Below are 19,511 nucleotides of genomic sequence, written 5' to 3' on the forward strand. Positions count from 1 at the left end.
CTGCAGGTAGTGTCTCATTTGTAAATATTTATACAGGTCATGGGTTGGAAGATTATATTTTCGTTGAAGTTGCTGAAAGGACATTAGGCTTCCACCTTCAAACATTTGATCTATTAGAATCAATCCATTTTCAACCCAGTTTTGTAGTCCAGATGTAGGAAGAAATTCAGAATTATGGTTGAGCCGTATAAGTCTACATAAGGAATTGGGTAGATTTAGTATCTTTTTAATCTTTGCCCATGTTAATAGAGTAAACTTAACCCATTCGTTATTAATTTTATTCTTTGTTCATGTGTTTTGACTAACAACTGGAACAGTATCAAGAAGCATGTCCTGGGAGTCACCTTGTTCCATCTTATACCAAATTGATTCTTCATCTTGGCGTATCCATGTTATTATTGATCTAGTTTGTGCGGCCCAGTAGTATTTTTTAAGGTTTGGTACGTTTAGTCCCCCATGTTCTTTAGAACACATAAGAGTTTTCAATCTAATTCTGGGACGTTTGTTTTGCCAGATAAATTTCGAGAGCCATTTATTCAGAGTATTAAATATGGACATGGGTATTTTTATAGGTAATGTCTGAAAAAGGAATAGGAGTCTTGGGAGGATGTTCATTCTGATGGTTTCAACCCTCCCTACTAATGAAAGGGGTAGAATCTTTCATCTCATAAGGTCTGTCTTGATCTCATCCATTAGTTTTCCATAGTTAGTTTTAAAAAGTTGTGAAGTTTGAGGAGTTATGAAAATTCCTAAGTATCTGAATCCCTGATTAGAAATTTTAGATTTGAATCTATCAGTTAATTTTACGGGTAATTGACCGTGTAATACTATCGCTTCAGATTTGGATTGATTGATTTGGTAACCCGAAAGTTTACCATATTCTTCTATGGCCTTCATGAGTGAAGGGATAGCATTCGCCGGGTCACTTATGTAGGTCAAAATATCATCTGCAAAAAGTGAAATCTTGTGTTCCGTATTATTTTTATCTCTAATGCCTTTAATATGCTTGTTCCTTCTAATCGCTGCCGCCAGAGGTTCAATGTTTAATGCAAAGAGTAGGGGGCTAAGGCAATCTCCTTGACGAACCCCTCTTTCAAGCATAAAAAAATTGGAGCAAAATCCATTAACTCTAACACGTGATTTAGGATTCATATATATTATTTTAATCCAGTCCACGAATTGTGGGTGAAAGCCCATAATTAACAATGTATTATATAGGAATTGCCAGTTAACTGTATCAAATGCTTTTTGTGCATCAAAACTAATTAGCATGGATTCTTGGTTGGTTTCTTTGGCTTGTGTTATAATATTCAGGGTTCTTCTTATGTTATTAACACTATGTCGGTTTGGGATGAAACCCGTCTGATCTGGATGAATTAAGTTTTTAATATATTTCTGTATCCTTTTACTTAGAATACTAGTTAATCATTTTAGATCTGTGCATAACAGGCTAATCGGTCTGTATCCCTCACAAATTGTTGCGTCTTTCCCTTCCTTATGAATAACTGAGATGATGGCCTCAGACCAGGAGTTTGAGATTTCACCTTTTTTAAGTGCATAGTTAAAGATTTTAGTTAGTATTGGTGATAGGATGTTTTTGAAGCATTTTTTAGAATTCCCCCAGGAGTCCATCAGTCCCTGGAGATTTATTATTTTTCAATTTGTTAATTGCTTCCTGTACTTCTGTTTCTCTTATATCTGATATCATATCAGCCGCTTCCTCTTCAGATAGAGTAGGAAGTGTTAGCCTAGTAAGATACATCTCAATTTGGTGTTCTACTTCGTTGTTGATTTGGTTTGGTTCCAGATATAAGTTTATATAAAAGGATGCAAAGGCGTTGGCAATTTCTATCGGGCGGAATAAGGTTGTTTTACGTGAGGGATCTATTATTTTGTGTATTATTCTGTCTGATTGTGTTTTTCGAAGCTGGAAGGATAACAATCTGCTGGCTCTATTTCCCATCTCATAGAACTTTTGTTTGGAGAACCTCAGTGCTCCCTCCGCTTTGTATGTAAGAACTTCATCAAGCTCTTTTCTAATCTCTTTTAGTTCCTTTAGAATGTCATCTCCTCCTTTATGCTTATGTTCAATTTCTAGTTGTTTTATTTTATTTTCAAGTCTTGTTTGTTCTTCCGTGCGTTGTTTCTTAAGTCTGGAAGATATCTGTATCATTTTTCCTCTTAATACTGCCTTAGCTCCACTCCACATCATAGGTGGAGTTACTGATCCATTATCATTTATTTCTAAATATTCAATCAAATGTTGTTTCAGTTCTTGAATCACTGATGTATTAGTGAGCAATGATACGTTTAGTCTCCAGTATCTAAAGGGGGGTATCTTTACTTAAGTTTAATTGTAGGGTAACTGGAGCATGATCACTCGGAGTTATTGATTCAATACCACAGTCAATTACTTTATAAAAGTATTTTTGAGGTATGCAGAAGAAGTCTATCCTTGAATAGTGTTATATAATTAGGCTACTCTTTTGGGGTTTTTTTTATTTTGGTTTTTTTCTTTTTTCTTTCTTTTTTCTTTTTTATTAGTATAATACATAGTTTTTGGTTCTGTATTAGGAGGCTTAATCAATGTTTTGTGAGGTTTGTTTTTTTTCAGAGCTCAAAAGGGGGACTGTTGAGGAAAAATGATTATTTTTAGTGCTTAATACAGTTAATCTTACGGCATGTGTAAAAGGTATAGTCAACACTCTTATTTTGAACAAAATTTCTTTAGTTTGAACAGGTTTGTGTTAAGCATTCAAAATTAAGCCAGATGGGCAAGCGGCCACAGCATAGGAGGCCATAAAATTAGCATTTCCTGCAGGGCAATAAATTGAGCTTGGAGGAGGCCTGCCGGAGGCCAGCATCTGGGATGGTGTGAAGTCTTATCTCATGTTTTTTCTTTGCTAGGATGGCCGTGGAACCACAGGGGGTCAGGACGAAGCGGTTCGCTCTTTTGTTTTACCAGAGACCAGATGGCCCTTTGATCTTTGCCGTAAAATAGGGGGAGTTCCTAAGTTTCTCTGAGTGCCTAAGGGAGTTTCCAGTTGGTCAACTAGAGGAACGCCTTAAGTGCATATATTAAAAAGACAAGACATACCTTTAATATAAGACTTAGCGTCAGGAGAAAAAATTCAGAGAGCTGCCACTATTTTTGCTTTTTTTGCATCGGCTCTCTCCAAAGACGCGTCTTTGTCTATGTTCTGTTTTTTGTCTGTCTTTGTCTGTATAAGGTAAAGAATGCATATCTCTGTTCCTCTGCAGCTTTGTTGATTGATTCATGCGTTGCTTTGTATGGGATTAAACTCTGTGATTTTGTGACGTCAACGCGCAGTGTTGTTGTTTCCCTGCTCGCTGCACGCCGCCCGCTGAGGACCCGGAAGATTTAAGGAAGAGAGAGCCAAACGTTTTGTCCAAAGTTAATTTTAAATTATTCTTCCTTAATAATAGCTATTATGAATTTTCGAAAAGAAAGTAAAATCCTTTTTGCTTGGGTTTTTAGATCTCCATGGATCCCCCAGTCCCAGTTCAGTTATCATATTTTTAAGTATTTTTGTTTTTCTGCTCTGTCCCCCCATCTCTGCCGGTGTCCTATCCATTTTGCCATCCTGTACTGCGTTAAAGTCTCCTCCAACTATTACTATGCCTTTAGCGTTCTCTGCAATTATATGAGCTATTTCTTTAAAAAAGGATTCGTCACATTCGTTAGGAGCATAAACATTTAAAATAGATATCTCCTCCTCCCACATCCGACCCAGCACCAAGACTAATCTCCCCATCCTGTCCTGAATGACTTTTTCTGCAGAAAAGGCCAATGATCTGTTAAATAAAATAGAGACTCCTCTCCTATTTCCATATGATGCACTATATGTTTGATTTACCCAGTCCCGTCTTAATTTTTTATGTTCTAACTCGTTTAAATGGGTTTCTTGTAGTAGGGCAATGGAGCGTTGCATCTTTTTTAGTTGACTAAAGATTTTTTTCCTCTTTATTGGGTGGTTTAAGCCATGGACATTATATGATACGATTGTTAGTTTTTCCATATGTACCTTTTAATTATGAGTACCTTTTTTATATTACTAATCCTGTAAGTATCGATGTTATTGTGAAATATGTATTTTATACGATGTGATTGCACATTTGTTAAATTAGTAAAGGTAAGGTTTACAAACATTAGAACATACTTGAACTTTATAGTAAACAGACTTCCAAACATTGAACTAAATACCAATGCGACCTTAAAACCGATCTCCATGGCAGCGAAGAGAGTGTGACAGAGTCCCTTCCTCTGGACACGCTGTGTAATAGCAGTCCAACAACAAAAGTCTGTTCCCGGACTTGCCTTTCCAAAAATAAGTATACATAAAATAAAATAAAACAAATAAATCATCCTACCGTTCCCGTGGTGAGGAAATTTCCTGGTATTCAGAACTGTATCATATTTTTACTAAACTAGCCTTCTTTCAAGTCATTTGATCCCAAATGTGATATTTTAAGATCAGATTTAATCGTCCACATATTACTCTCAAATCCTTGATTTAGTCATCACCTTGTAAAAGCGCCCGCATTTCCGCCACGTTCAGCATCTCCTCTCCTGCTTTTCCTGGCACCGTGGTCCAGGGTTCACCCAGCAGTTCCTCTCGGTATCTCTCACGCTCATCTATCTTGACATGAATTCCCATCTTCTCCAGTGTTGAGGCTGCTCTTGCAAGTGTTGCGAAGGTCTTCACACCGGAGTCCAGGTGTATTTTCAGCTGAGCTGGGAAAGGTGACACCGCTCTCACGTTTGTGTCTTTTGAGGTCGACGCCCGCCCTGTGGCGGGCATGACGTCATGCATTTAAAAGACTTCTGTATAAAAAAAAGACGCCATGAGAAGTGTGCATTTCATTTCTGTTGGACAGTAGAGACTTCAAACTTTGTAAAAGTAGTGTTTTTATATTGATTTTGTTTTATATTTACTTCCAAATAAAACCAGGAATATGATCGATCATTTTAGCCATAGCGTAGTGCGCATTTTACGCATGTTGAGTGCAATCAGTAGTTGTTTTATGACCAAAAAGTGAACGAATGCAACATGAAAGCCATTTTTCCGAGTTCCTCCAAGTGCACCACATTTCCGAAGCAACCAATCAGAAAGCATTTTTGGGCATTTTGACTTGAGATCGGAACAGCAGCGCGGGGAGAGAGTTTTGTGGCGGAAGAGAACGGTGCGCTGTTGAGATTTCGGATTTTACTAGTAGTGTTTTGTATTAGATTTTTTGGAAGTAGTGTTTTGTATTAGATTTTTAGATCATACGTGTGTTAGTTAGTGTGCATTAGTGTTTGTGTGTAGTGTTTGTAGACGGTTTTTAGTGTTTAGTGTGTGTCAAAATGAGTCGCTACATGACTGCGCAGCAAGCCCTGAAGTACATGTACGAATGTGAAGAGGATGAAGGCGCGCTGCCAGAAGGTTCGGACTCGGAGTTTGAGCTTGACGATGAGGTTTTTTTTTTTTTTTTTTTCTTGTTTTATTTCTTTGTTTGGCATGGGATATGTACAGTAAATTATTATAATCGGAGTAGATGCACACTGAAACACATTATATGCTAATTTCCATCTCCAGCTTGGTGATCCCTCCATTCTATTCAGGGAGGAGGAGGAGAAGGAGGAGGAGGAAACTCCCACGTGCTCTGTCCAGTTGAGGCCCACACATCAGAGGACACCACGGAGAGCGCAGCGAACTCGGACAAGATCCAGATCTCCTCTGACTGAGGCAGCACCAGAAACACGGGCTGGACAGTGGAACACTGAAGAGGACGCAGATGCAGCCCCTGTTGTAAGCCGCTTTCAACCAAGGAGAACACCAGGACCACAGATGGATCTGATGTCCAACCACAGTCTAAGTGAGCTGTTTTTGTTGTTTTTGGCAGCTGATACAGTCAAAACCATCTGTGACAACACAAACAGATATGCTGCAAAAAATCAAGCAAATGGAAAAAAATATAAATTTTTTTAATGGGCTGAATTAGACACAGAGGAGCTGTATAGGTTCTTTGGTCTATTGATCTATATGTCCTTGGTGCAACTACCAAGTGTCCAGGACTACTGGAGACAAAATCATTTTTTGTCTGTTCCAACTCCAGCTAAGGTCATGACAAGGGACAGGTTCAGGACCATTATGTGGAACTTGCACCCAAGTAATCCTGAGGAGGATGTCAAAAATGACAAAAAGAAGGGAACACCAGGCTACGACAAATTATCAAGACTGCGGCCTGTTTATGATGACATCCTCAATGCCTGTCAGGCTTACTACCAACCAAAGAGGGAGCTGGCAGTTGACGAAAGGATGGTGCCAACAAAGGCAAAAACTGGCATGACCCAGTATATGAAAGACAAGCCAACTAAATGGGGAATAAAGCTTTTTGTGTTGGCCGAGTCAAGCAGTGGCTACACTGTGAGTTTTAGCTTATACACTGGCAAGACTCACACTGCAAGTGAGCATGGGCTGTCTTATGATATGGTAATGAAACTTATTCAGCCATCTTATCTTGGCACCGGCTACCATATTTACATGGACAATTTTTATACCAGTCCTACACTGTTCAAGGACCTGGCCAGCAAAAAGTTTGGAGCTTGTGGCACTTATAGGGAATCCAGGAAGGGATGCCCTAAAGGGAGGCCAAATGCTCTCACTAAAAAAAGTGGAAGAGGATCAGTGAGATGGATCAGAGAGGGCCCAGTGGTCTTTGTGAAGTGGATGGACACACGGGAGGTGTCTGTCTGCTCAACTATCCATCCTGCGTTTTCAGGTGAGACGGTGCAAAGGAGGGTGAAGAATGAAGTGAAACGCTGGATTGTGAAAGACATTCCATGTCCTACACCAGTCATGGCGTACAATAAATACATGGGTGGGGTTGACCTGTCTGATCAACTCATCCAGTATTACTCTGCACAACGGAAAACTTATCGTTGGTACAAGACTGTGCTTATGCATTTGGTTGACATTGCCACAGCAAATGCCTACATCCTACACCAAGAGTTGTGCAAAGCCAAAGGAGTGAAGCCCATGACACACAAAGACTTCAATGTGGAGATGGCCAGTCAGCTTTATAGTGTGGACATGGCAGGTGTTCCAAGGAGAAAGGCAGCTGAACACATTCCTGTGCCCATTAGTGCTCAGCAAAATGCCAGAAACGGCAGACTGCAGTGCAGACACTGCCTCCGGGTGAACAAAGTCAGGAAGGACACGCAATGGAAATGTGAGGGCTGTGATGTGCCATTGTGCCTTCTGATTGACAGAAACTGCTTTGCACAGTGGCACAAGTAATTTGTTTTGTCTTGTGGCACCCATTTTGCAAATATTGTAAATAGTTGAAAGTGGGGTGGGGGGTGAGACATTGTGATGTTGGAGAAAATTTGTGATGGAGATATTGACATATTTTGTAAATAGTTGTAAAAAAACGCCTGGGAAATTACCCACAATATGGTGAAAATATGACTAGTAATTTGTTTTTTACTAAGTTTGTACAAAAGTTCTTAAAATTTACCCAAAAACTTTTCATGTTAGGCTGTAAAAATGGTTTGTTCAACATTTTTGTGAATATTATAGTAAAAATATCAATATTTTTTCTACTCGGATTTTGTTTCTGTGTGTGTTTTTTGCTCCAATGTGATAATAAATTTTGTCAAAATGAAACAAACACTGTAAAATCACAAAGTTTAGGATGTTCTGAAAATAATGATACCAAACAAGGTAAGGTAAATAGTTTTTATGGTGAAAATATAAGGGTAAATTCAAAATTAGACCAAAACGGCCATTTAGACCCAAGACTCCAAAGTTGCTTGATAACTTCTCTGACCTGTTTGCTTTTCTTCTGTATGTTTGCGGTGTAATCTTGGTCGAAGTATATCTTTTTGCTGTGGTGGGTGACATCACGTCTACTCCATGCCGTCTGTATATGGAGTGAAAATAGTGTCAAAAAGATTTGTGTGCGCGTAAAAAGATTTGTGCGTGTGTAACAAGATTTGTAAACCTTAAAAATAAAATACATGTTGAAAAAGTACACACAAATCACCTGGTACGCACACACAAAACTGCAGTTACACACAAATCCGGTTACGAGTGCACAACTATTTTTGAGACTCATTTCACGCCTCGGTGGAAGCTCCAAGATTTGTGTGTAGATGGTGCGTTTACATGCTAGTAAAAGCTGGGACATCTGAGTTTTCTTCGGAACTGTTTCTTTTTTCCATAATTCAATACGTATTTCTCTCTTTACTTGTCTCGTGGCTTAGACATATTTTTGTGAGAGAAAAATACATATGTCATTACACCCACGTCTACTTTTTAATACTATAAGATTGTTTATATATGAATCCGCATTTGGGACCTATACAACTGTAATTACTTGGGTAAAAAATTCGACCACTAGGTGGTGGAAGTTTATTCCGCTCTGACTGGGAAAAGCATTCATTCAAACTGAGAGAAGAAACAAGAGAATGGCGGGTCAGCCGAGTGATCGTGTTCGTGGTCTACCGTCCGAAGTAAGTGGATGTTAAAATTTGCACGTTTTACTGACCGTATTTTTTAGATTATTTCAGATTACGTTTTACGTTTCAAGTAGTTCGACCCAAAGTTCTCGCCCTTCTATGTTAGCAATAGCTCATGTCTACGTTAGCTAAGCTACTATTAGTCCTCGATTAGTATCACGCATCGGTACAGTTTAAAACAGTATCTTCCTGGCCCATTACAGCTATGTCTACGTTTATCACCATGCTCAGCTATTTTTATGATGCCGACAATAATGTAGGCTTAGGTGACGTCTTTTATTATAATTATATTTTATTAATTATCTGGCAGATAATTAATAAAATATTCCATATTTAATTTGTATATGTCCTTTTTCAACTATGCAATTTATAAAGTGAAAAATTTAACACTGACTGAAATGTGGAAAACATACATTTTTCGATTTACAAGATATTTTTATATTTATGATTCCAAAACTTTTAGCAACTCAGGTGTTGATTGGTCTATATAATTGAGATTTATTTGTTGTCTCAAAAGCAGATAGTTGGAAACATGGCTCATGCCTTGGCTACAGCACTCACAAGGGAACTTGTGGGAAATACAAGCTCTCCCTCAACAAGTTCATGCCCTAATATCGGCAACAATTCTGGCCCTTTGGCTTCAAATTCTTCAACACGGGTCAACCAGGCATTAAAACGGTAAGATTTGAATTTCTTTTTAACATTGGAAACGAAGTAGATAGCAGTTATGTATTTATTTCATATATGTTTTTTCATTGTTGTTTTTTTTTTTATTTTATGGACTCTGCCTTGACTGGATGTTTTGTCTCAAAATATTATTTTTATCTTTATTCTCAAAGGCAATTTCCAAATCTGTTTCAAAAGTCAGACCTGAAAAAAGGCAAACAGAGGATTATCGCCTCAACTCGTTCTACAAAAATCTCCAACATTGGAATATACGTTTTGCCAGGCCCCACCAATCTAACCCCCAAAAGTTCTGATGAGCTTCCCTTAGCACATGCAGGGTTAGGGAGAAGGGTGCTTTCTTTTTCTGACGACAGCAGGCATGAGGAGGTAATAAATGACAATAATTATCATTTACTCATAATATTTCATGTATAATTTATATTGTATTGGTGTTCTTATAGTAGTATGCATTATATATAACAGATTGTCAGTCAGTTGGAGGACGAGTTTATCAAACTTAAACAACTGAAGGGAAGATGGATGTTCCATAAAGCATCAGGTTAAAATGATTCCTCTTTAATAAGATTGTTCATATTTATTTTGATTTGTAAAATGTTCAGGTTACACCAATAAATGCATATCTTTATTTTATCTCAGGTGGAGGTGGTCAAAGGAAATTGTCAATAATCCCAATGGATGCTGAAGGGCACAGCGGCAAGCTGCTCCGTTCTGCTTCAAATAATGGGAAAATAGTCCTCTTCCTGGTACCCCTCCAGGAAGAACTGGAGACAAGTCCACTTCCATGTGATGCGGAGGAGTTTGCCAAAATGCCTCAGGTGCCCTGTGTCACTTGTGGTATAACAATGCCTCTTCAGATGCTGGCGTTACATGCTGGGTCTTGCAGAAAAAATAAAAAAGTAAGTTGTCCTCATTTCCTCCATAACTTAATCAATCAACATTACTATGTTGAACTCTTTGGTTTTAATCTCTCTCTCTCTCTCTCTCTATATATATATATATATATATATATATATATGTATATATATACACAGACACACATGCCTGTGGCAATACTGGCATTAATGTTTCCCAATTTAAACAGAATCGGACTGATCAGACTGAACCCATAGAGGTTGATGAGGATGACTGTGACACATTGGAGGAGCCAGAAGACACAATTGAAGATTTGGAAGAAAGAGAGGTAGGATCCTGTTAAAAAAGTTGCACACGAAGTAATTTATTTTTACAAAATAAAGCAAATAACGTCTAATATTCTTGCAAAAAATATATATTTTTATTTTTATTATTTTGAAAAAATATTTTTCTGTGCAGTGCTGCCCTATCTGCCAGAGGGATTTCTTGAAGTCTGTGCTTCCTTATCATGCCAGTGAATGTTGTGACAGGTATTAGTGTATAATTTTTTTTTCTTTAGGAAGGTAGACGGATATGTTTTTATGTGAATAGGGCATGTATTGTAAAAATGGTACGAGTATTCAGACAACATGTAAAAAAGAGCTTTACAACTACAGTTAATTTAAAAATTTAGCCCTTATAAAATATTTGAAAACATTTTCTATCACTGATTCTGTAATATAGCTGGATGTCATTTCCTATCACATAAATAACATTTTTTTCCTTCAGGAGGGAGGGAGTATTAGAAATACACCCAGATATGCCAGGACCATCATCAACAACTTCAGGAACTTCTTATTCTGCAGAACCTACAAGTACTGAAGGTATCATACTATGGTAAATAAGTAAATAGTAAAAGCGGGGAAACTCCATACATTTGTGCTTTGGCATGTTGTTGGCGCACTGACAGCCACGCTATCTACCTTTTGATTAAGAACAGGGCTGCCCGCACTGACGCGGCTCAGGGATTACGTGACACGCAGCGCCGTGCGCAGTGCCCTAGTATCTGTAAATTTAATGGTCCAATGAAGGAAATTTTAAAAAACAGGACATTTCGGAAATGTCACAAGAAATCTGTGACTTTAGCCGAAGAGCTTTCGCCCCTGGCTGCTTCGCGTGCTTTGCTGAATTCACGTGCACTTGCAGGTCGTTGGCACCTTTATTTGCCACAGACACATAAGTGCCTGCCTTACACGTCAAACACTCCGCCTCATAGGGATCACGACCTTGACGAAAGCACGGGAATCTTTTCTTTAATTCCTCCGTAAACGTACACTTTCGTTTAGGCATTTTTGCCGTAGAATCGGCGGACACACATGTGCTATCGCCTGTCACACTTAAGGTTTAACTAGTCTTGCGGCCGGTGTACAAGTCAACTCAGCTATCTTTACTTTTCCCACACACACTCGCACACATAATGCAACGTGATTGGTTTTGGGGAGAAGGGCGTGACTAATTTGCCATACAAAGAAACCTGGAATGGAGTAGTGGAACGGAGTGGCAATGTAATCACAATGCACCGTAAGCTATGTAATGTGTTTTGAGGCAGTTGACCAAAATCCCGGACGATTTTTAAATTCCCCCTGGACATCTTTTTAGGTCTGAAAAGTAGGACATGTCCGGGAAAAAGAGGACGTCTGGTCACCCTATCATAAGTGCTTAACAATGTCAATAATGAAACAAAATATTATAAAATTAGGTTTAAGCTATTAATTAATAATGTCAAAAATATATATGGGGAGCCGAAAGAGCCGGCTCTCCACAGTAAGAAGAGCCATTAGAGCCGCATCTCGAAAAGGAGCTGAAAATCCCATCACTGATGGAGGCCTCGGTTAAATCGTTAAATGTATTAGTGGACACACTGTCCAAGAAATGTGAAGACTTGGAGGGTCGCTCCAGACTAAATAACATCCGCCTTGTGGGCGTACCGGAGGGATCCGAAGGTCAACAGCCGACGAAGTTTGTATCGAAGCTGCTTCAGGATCTGCTCGGCCTCGACTCTAAGCCTGCCCTTGACCGGGCTCATCGCACATCGCGGGCCAAGCCAGCAGAGGGGGACCCACCGCGCCCGGTCGTAGTCCGTGTCAACCTGTTTCAAGAACGGAGTGAAATTCTACGGAGGGCTCGTGAGTCGTCTCCCTTACTCTATGAAGGAAAACGTGTGTTCATTTTCCCCGATTATTCAACCTCAGTTGCTAAAAAACGCGCATGGTTTACGAAAGTGAAGAAGGAACTCCACTCTTGCCCCGGAATCAAGTTTGGGCTTCTTTTCCCTGCAATATTACGGATCACTCTTCCCAACGGGCAGACTGGTAAGTTTGAGGACCCAGCCCTTGCTGCAGACTTTGTTGAGAAAAACATTAAAAATGTGGTTGTTCCGGCCACAGTTGAATTCCAGAGGGGCCGCTACCCAGTGATGGGATAACACTTTGTTTGGGAACTGTAATACTCTGTACAATACAATTATTATTTAATGCATTGTGGTTCTCAACAGTGCCTTTCGAGTACTCTGGATACACTGTGGATTTAACTCCTAGTTTGGAAATGTATTTTTATTTTCTTGTTCTTGTTGATACAAGGGGGCCTTTGTGTGTCCGATTGCACATTAGTTCTACATGCCTTATAATATATTTCATGTTTCTACAAACCTGTTGTTCTCTAGATGGTGCATTTTTCACATATTGTTATATTTACATCACATTCCCAGGAGAGTAGTCAGTAGTTAAGACTACTTTCATTTTTCAGCCTCTAGTAAGCTGGATGCTGTTTTTTGTTTTCTTTTTGATGGGTTTTCGCGCATCCCGTTTGGGGGAATGCTTCAGCGAATGGGTTGGTTTAGGGAGGGTTTCAGGTGGCAGGGGTGTGTGTTTTACTGGGTCTCTTTTTTTTCAGTTGACCAGGGTGATTCTCGTTTACTTTTGTGTTTTACTTTGACCTATGGCTGATCTTCACTTGACACCAGCTACAGCGGTAGGACGAGAGATCCGTTTCACCAGCTTTAACTGCAGGGGGGCTCAACAATCCTGTGAAGCGTAGTAAGGTATTACATCATATGCAACGATTGGGGGCACAAATAGCTTTCCTTCAAGAGACACACCTAAAGAACGTGGACCACGTGAAACTGAGGCGCAGCTGGGTTAGTCAAGTTTATCATTCCTCTTTTAACACTAACACTCTAAAAACAGATGTGTTAAAAAATAACACAAAAAATGTGTTATTAAATTAAAAGCATATTTTGTGTTAATTTTACACATTGTGTGTTAAAATGAATATAATATGACACGCAGTATGTGTTGAATATTTATTTGAATATTTCAACACATAATTGTGTTAGTTTGTGTTTGTCAGGTACACAACCATGAATCTGATTAATCTGCCATTCAAATGGTAATTCATCTCAATAAATTTTCCTTTTAATTAATTTATTTCCTTTTAATTTATTTTTAAACTGTGGTTGTTAATTTAGGGTTGTGATGAGATTTAATAATTTTTAAAATGATGCAGAGGTATTTTTGGGGGGAGTAAATCAACACATAATGATTGATTATCACTTTTCATTAAATTACTACTATTCTTACATAATTTTAATACATGGTTATTATTTTTTAATTTTTTATTATTTTATTATTTATTAATTTTTATTCATTTTTAATTTTTTAACATTTACAATAAATAACAATTATTACATATATTAATTAGAAAATATATTTGAGCAAGGAAAGTTGATCAAATCAAACATCAAAGAACAACCTCAAATCAGCACAAGTGGCCACCAGATGAAGGATCAAGTTTGGATTTTTATTCCCCGCACGGAGTAAGCAAACACACGCAGGAGGCAAATATGGAGATCTTATGAAATGCAACTTCGGTAAGTTTTAAATCTGTTTAAACACATAAATATAGTCTAGAATTTGAGGACTCAGTGGTTGGAAAAAACGTTATTTTTTTTGTGCTTCTACAGGGTCTGCAAAGTTGTAACGTTAATTATCTCACTGTGGCACGTGAGATGGAGTCACTATTTTATCATTTGTTACAGTTGTCTTTTTTTGTTGTTTTTTTTGTCCAAAGTTTATTGAAGAGGGTAAAATTTTAAAATTAAATGTTAAAGGGAGCTTGTTGAAGCTTTGGAATAAATGTACAATACATGATGAATATTGCAGTGAGAATTTTTAGATGCAATGTAGACAAAAAATATAGATATAAAATATAGACAAAACGTATTTTTTTTAAATAACACCTTTAATTCATTTTCGGGAAAACATCTGTACATAAGTGTAATATTGTAAAATAATTTAGCTTTAAATTAAAATCGGAAGCCTTTGTAATCTAAAATGCCTGTTTTCCTGTAAACTGGAAGTTAACAGTTTACAATAAAGCTGTTAACTTTTCTGTAAGTAAACGTGTAAGTTAACGGTTCTGTAAATTCACTTTGGCAGTGAAGGAGACGCTAACGGTTGGAGCTCTTAACGGAAGTTGATATTCGAGTGGAAGCGCCAGTCCTCCGGAGATGTCGGAAAGTTGGTCTGACACGGTAATATTTACTGTTGTTTTAACTCAAAAATTAAGATGGGCTGTTGGCGAACTACCTTAAAGCTCAGCTGACGAAAAAAACAAAAAACAAAACAGACATAGAAGTATTTGTAAGATGTTAGCCATGTTAGCACTTTCGAGTGGAACTGACGTTGAGTGTCATACCGGAGTTTTGATCAAGTAAAATGTATGTGGTTGTATTTAACGGCGTACTTCTAAATTAATTGAAATATTAAGATGGGCTGTTCGCGGACGTCCTTAAATTGAACTGCGGTAAAATTCCGGTGGCGAAAAAAAACAAACAAAAAAACAACAACGTAGAAGTAATTGGAACGTTACTTGCTAACTAATCATAACTTCCATGGTAACGTTCCATAAAAAGTGTTTAGCATGATGCACGTGTGTACTGATGCAGCCGTGCTAAAATTTTTACATTAATTTCAACCGCAATGCTACCAGATTTAGTACATTCATTAAACATGACCTGTTGGCTAAAAACTAAAACATTGGATTAGTGGGCACTGTACACAAAAATGCAGCTCTTTATGCTAGTACTTAAAACATTCAAGCTAACAGGCTGTGAGATTTAATCTTTTATGCTAAAACTCATTGGTATACATAAAATCAACTACTGAAAAGTCACAGTAGAGTTCAGGAAAAATTTTCTGTATGACATTCTTACAGAAAACCAGTTCTGCACAGTAGCGCATTTAGTAGAGCTGTTTCCTTGCAGCAAGAAGGTTCTGGGTTCTGGGTGCATGGAGTTTGCATGCTCTCCCTGTGCATGCGTGGGTTTCCTCCGGCTTCCTCCCACAGTCCAAAAACATGACTCTCAGGTTAAACTTTCTCGAGTACATTTTTTTGATTGTAACAGTCTTCAAATGAACTCCAACAAAGGAGAGCTTGTTTTTGCATATGGTCTCAATTTAAATATTCTAATTGTATTTTTTGGTGTATTTATCTTTTCAGCTCTCATTTGACAATCAAGAAATGGCGAGAGTTCTTGTAACAACATTCAAAAATGAAAAAGAGACTTCGAAAAACATTTTCAGTGTTTCAACTGCCAGCAATCTTGTTGAGGAGATTCTTGCCAACCATTCTGGATTTTTGCTGGACAGGCTACAGAAATTTAATTCTGACTTCTTGGAGTACATTGATGTTGACATTAATGTTGAAATTAAGGACTTGGACAGATTCTACGTGTTTCTATCAACTGGAGGGCCCCTGGTAGAAGTGTCTCGTGAGGAGCAAATTCCAGACCAGGTACTATTTGTATTGGACAAATTAATATTACCTTAATGTTCTTATGTTGATATAATAAAAACACTTTTTAAAAAATACCTCATTTATTGTGAGTGACTCAGTTTCATTGCCATTTATTTGTGATTTCACAAATAAATTGTGAGAAATTGGTTGTGGTTGATAAGTTTGCTAATTTAAACACAAACCAAATTCCTATTCCGTTATTAGGTTCTCTAAGGTTATTTTGATGATATTAAACATAACTGTTACTCTCTACAGCCCCATGCTAATTCAGGAGAAGACGGTCAGACCCATACAGGAGAAGACAGTGAGCCTCTAAAATCGCTCCTAATGAAAAAAGCACCACAAATCTTTGAGGAGTAGTATGAAAACACAGGCTTCCTGTCAGGGAAGTCAAGAAAATGTATAGTGAAAATGTGCGTGGGAGACCTAGTTCAGAGGTGTGGTTAGTAAGTATTATTTTTTGTTGACACTTTGCCATTTTTTTCTATAAATGTGGATTTTTACACTTTAACAGCCTCTGAACTGATGCATCTAAATGTGATTTTTGAAATGTGATCTTTGTGTGAGTAACTTGAGCAAATGATTGAGAATAAGTTGTTTTATTTCCAGTTATCCTCTTAGTGGAGACAAGTTAGCCTTAGCGAAGAGCATCATTACCATCTTCCCATCTCTGAGTATCCAGGTGGCTGGAGAAGGGGAGGGATTTGTAAGTAAAAAAGTGAAATAATATATTATTTTTCAATAGGGATCCAAAGTAACGGGTTCAGTTGCTTTTTTTTTTGGTATATTTCTTCAGAATTTGAAAAAATATATAGATTTTTTTTTTCTTTATCAGGAGCATTTCTATGATCCAGCATCCCACAGTGGATTCATTGAGATAAAATTGCGTAACCTTCGGCGGAATCTACAACAACATGAAAGACGCTACAGAAAGCGAAAAGTAACCAGTTACCCGGAGGATGCACAAACATCCAGTGCAACCGAGACCGAAAATGATAATACCATGAATGAATGGGTAACCTTGATCAAGAGATTGCGGCCCTCTTCGGAAAACCTTTCAGTAATAAAGTCTGGGATGGAAAAAACATTCACACAGCGCAGAGCATGGATTACAAGGGAATCGCCCACACTTGCAGAAATATTGCGTGAATATCCACGATTTATGGACATGCCGAGTCTGGTAGGTTTGTTCCTTTTCCTACCTGCTATTTGACTCAACCAACTATGTTATACTTGGAAATTTCTAAAAAAAAAAATTGTGGGTGTTTTTTTTTTTTTTTGCCTCGTTTTAGCTGGACTCTGAGTTTGGAAGGTTGACAGGTGAAAAGACAGACCTTTTCCTTCGTAGATGGGAGACCAACATCATGCCAAAACTTAGAGTTGTGGCTGCCATGGAACCTGGACTCAGCACTCTTTTGAGAGGATTTGAAAACATGACTGAAGGTATTTATGGTTGATGTACATTTACTGTGTATCACAGTAATAAGAAGATGTTTTTAATGTTTTGGTTTTTGTTCACTTTCAGAGGAGGCTTGTTACAGAACACTCGTGGTACTAACACACCTTCTGCCCCATGTTAGTGGAAGACAATGTAGCGTCAAGGATACAATAACACACCTTCTAGATTTTGTGCCGGTAGGTGTTTATCCTTTGACAAATATTATTTTAAACAGAAATTACATTGAATTCCTGATTATTTCACCAACAAATGTGTTTTGTTTTATTTCTTAATTTTTGTTTCTAAGACTGGAACAAGAATAGCATCCCTCTGCAATGATTCTGCTACTTCATCAACAAACCATCAGCCCCAGCTCATCTGCATCGGTAATCTGCGGTCGTCAAAGCAGTATGTCATCGTTGCAAAAAATGACAAAGTCACCATCCCCCTGGACGATGGACTCACATGTGCTGTGGACAAGCTTTTTAAGCTGTACTGGGTGTTTAACTTGTGTTATCCATCCCAACTCGGACCTGTCTTTACATTTTTTGAGTACATCTACGATCTTCCATTCTCCACACAAAGAAAAACAAGGGTGATTGAATTGATTGCACAACTTAAAGCTTGTAAATGAAATGTATTGTTGTCCAAAATGTAGACAAACTGGTTTCAAAGAGGTGAAAAATCTCCTATGGCACCTCCGTGAAATACACTGCTTATCAGATGGACAGAATATAAAAATTAGATGTGCTCAGGAAAATTGTCCAAGAACATATTATAACTTGAATTCATTTACTAGGCATCTACACAGAGTACATTTTAAGATGGGTACAAAAGATATGCCTGTTGTGCAATCCTTGTTCCCAAGCGAGGGTTCAAACAGTGGAGAACAAACTCATACTGATAATTTGGATACACCCAATATTATGGTTGCAGCTCCACAATCAGAAAATTACATTGAGCTCAGTAATTGTGCAGCATCTTTTGTTTCCCAGATGTATTCATCTTCAAATGTAACTTTTTCTGATGTCATGAAAAATGTGAACTGTGCAAAGGAGCTAATTACTAGAACTGTAGACAGGTTGCAGCAATCAACTACAACTTTGTTGAATAGTGTTAAGAAAAATGATTATTTTTTGGTGTTTAATACAGCTAATATACGACATGTGTAAAGGTATAGCCAACACTTTTATTTGGAACAGTTTTCTGTGGAGCATGTGGGAGCTGACAATAGCAGACATTTAAACAAGCAGGGCCCTTTTTCCTCCCCCGCTGGCAGACAGAGCAATAAAATTTACATTCCAATGGGAGAGGGGACTTCGGAGGTGTCTGTGAAATCTCATCTTAGGACGTTTGGCGCCAGGGATCTTCCGTATCAGGCAGCGATGAGCACCTAAGTGGTCCGCCCTTTTGCTTGGACAAAAAACAGACACCTTTGCCATAATGAGGGGAGTTTCCAAGTTCTCTGAGTGCTGAGGGAGTTTCTAATAGGTCAGCATGAGGAACGCCTTGACTGCATATATTAAATAGGGAAACACCTCTTTAGTTTAAAACTCCGTGTTAGGAAAAAATCCAGAGAGAGAGCGGCCGCTATTTTTGCTTTTTTTGTCTGTGTTCTATGTTCGTTTGTCTCCCCTTGTGTGTCTTTATTCTTATGAGAAAATGCATATCTCTGTTCCTCTGCAGCTTTGTTGTGATTGCTTTGTATGGAATTAAACTCTGCGATCTGTGACGTCAACACGCTTTGTTGTTGTTTCGTTTTAGCAGCACGCGGTCGCTGCACGTCGCCCACGGATAACGTCACTCGCCAAGGACTCGGGGAGAAAAGAGGAAGAGCCAAAACTTTTTGTCCAAAGCTAGCATTAAATTACCTCTTTTTTTAATAATAGTTTGCAAGTACCTGGTGACAGTGATACTTTGATGAAAGAGTTTGAAGATGCCAAGCACATATTTGATGATCTTGACACACAATATAAAATAAAAAAATGTTTTGCGAAGTTTTCACTTGTCAAACCAAAGGAAATATTTTTAGGTCACAGATCTGATACAGCAAGAAAAAATGGTCAAATAAACCAAGTTTTAGTCGCAGACACATTCCAGTACATATCAATAATTGAAACCTTAATGTTTTTATTTGAACATGAAGAAATGCAGGCCCTCTTTCTTTTGGAG

The 19,511-nt window shown here is 38.1% G+C and overlaps 2 protein-coding genes and 2 long non-coding RNA genes across 4 annotated transcripts; all 4 read left to right on the plus strand.

The window, feature by feature from the left end:
* Positions 1-5,975: 5,975 nt before the first annotated feature.
* LOC116711730 (piggyBac transposable element-derived protein 4-like) lies at positions 5,976-7,805 on the plus strand. Its single transcript, XM_032551198.1, has 2 exons — positions 5,976-7,303; positions 7,392-7,805. Coding segments are annotated over exons 1-2 (1,257 nt in total). The 5' UTR covers positions 5,976-6,047; the 3' UTR covers positions 7,393-7,805.
* A 170-nt stretch (positions 7,806-7,975) lies between these two features.
* LOC116711731 (uncharacterized) lies at positions 7,976-10,638 on the plus strand. Its single transcript, XM_032551199.1, has 7 exons — positions 7,976-8,521; positions 9,045-9,205; positions 9,367-9,580; positions 9,677-9,752; positions 9,851-10,110; positions 10,296-10,394; positions 10,526-10,638. Exons 1-7 carry the CDS (start codon positions 8,477-8,479, stop codon positions 10,601-10,603), a joined length of 933 nt encoding a protein of 310 aa, XP_032407090.1. The 5' UTR covers positions 7,976-8,476; the 3' UTR covers positions 10,604-10,638.
* A 5,467-nt stretch (positions 10,639-16,105) lies between these two features.
* On the plus strand, positions 16,106-17,115 carry LOC116711735 (uncharacterized). Its single transcript, XR_004337321.1, has 3 exons — positions 16,106-16,347; positions 16,511-16,607; positions 16,737-17,115. It is a non-coding gene; the product is annotated as an uncharacterized LOC116711735 (long non-coding RNA).
* A 93-nt stretch (positions 17,116-17,208) lies between these two features.
* Positions 17,209-19,077, plus strand: LOC116711733 (uncharacterized). The gene is made up of 3 exons (XR_004337319.1): positions 17,209-17,344; positions 17,427-17,536; positions 17,647-19,077. It is a non-coding gene; the product is annotated as an uncharacterized LOC116711733 (long non-coding RNA).
* Positions 19,078-19,511: the final 434 nt, after the last annotated feature.

Source organism: Xiphophorus hellerii, chromosome 21 (genome assembly GCF_003331165.1).
Source record: "Xiphophorus hellerii strain 12219 chromosome 21, Xiphophorus_hellerii-4.1, whole genome shotgun sequence".
Lineage (NCBI taxonomy): Eukaryota > Metazoa > Chordata > Actinopteri > Cyprinodontiformes > Poeciliidae > Xiphophorus > Xiphophorus hellerii.

Excerpts from the sequence above, each read along its gene's own strand:
- LOC116711730 (XM_032551198.1), top strand. The coding sequence starts at position 6,048 with ATGTCCTTGGTGCAACTACCAAGTGTCCAGGACTACTGGAGACAAAAT.
- LOC116711731 (XM_032551199.1), top strand. The coding sequence starts at position 8,477 with ATGGCGGGTCAGCCGAGTGATCGTGTTCGTGGTCTACCGTCCGAA. Across the intron at positions 8,522-9,044 it reads TTCGTGGTCTACCGTCCGAA|CAGATAGTTGGAAACATGGC; the intron begins GTAAGTGGATGT and ends TTGTCTCAAAAG. Across the intron at positions 9,581-9,676 it reads ACGACAGCAGGCATGAGGAG|ATTGTCAGTCAGTTGGAGGA; the intron begins GTAATAAATGAC and ends TATATATAACAG.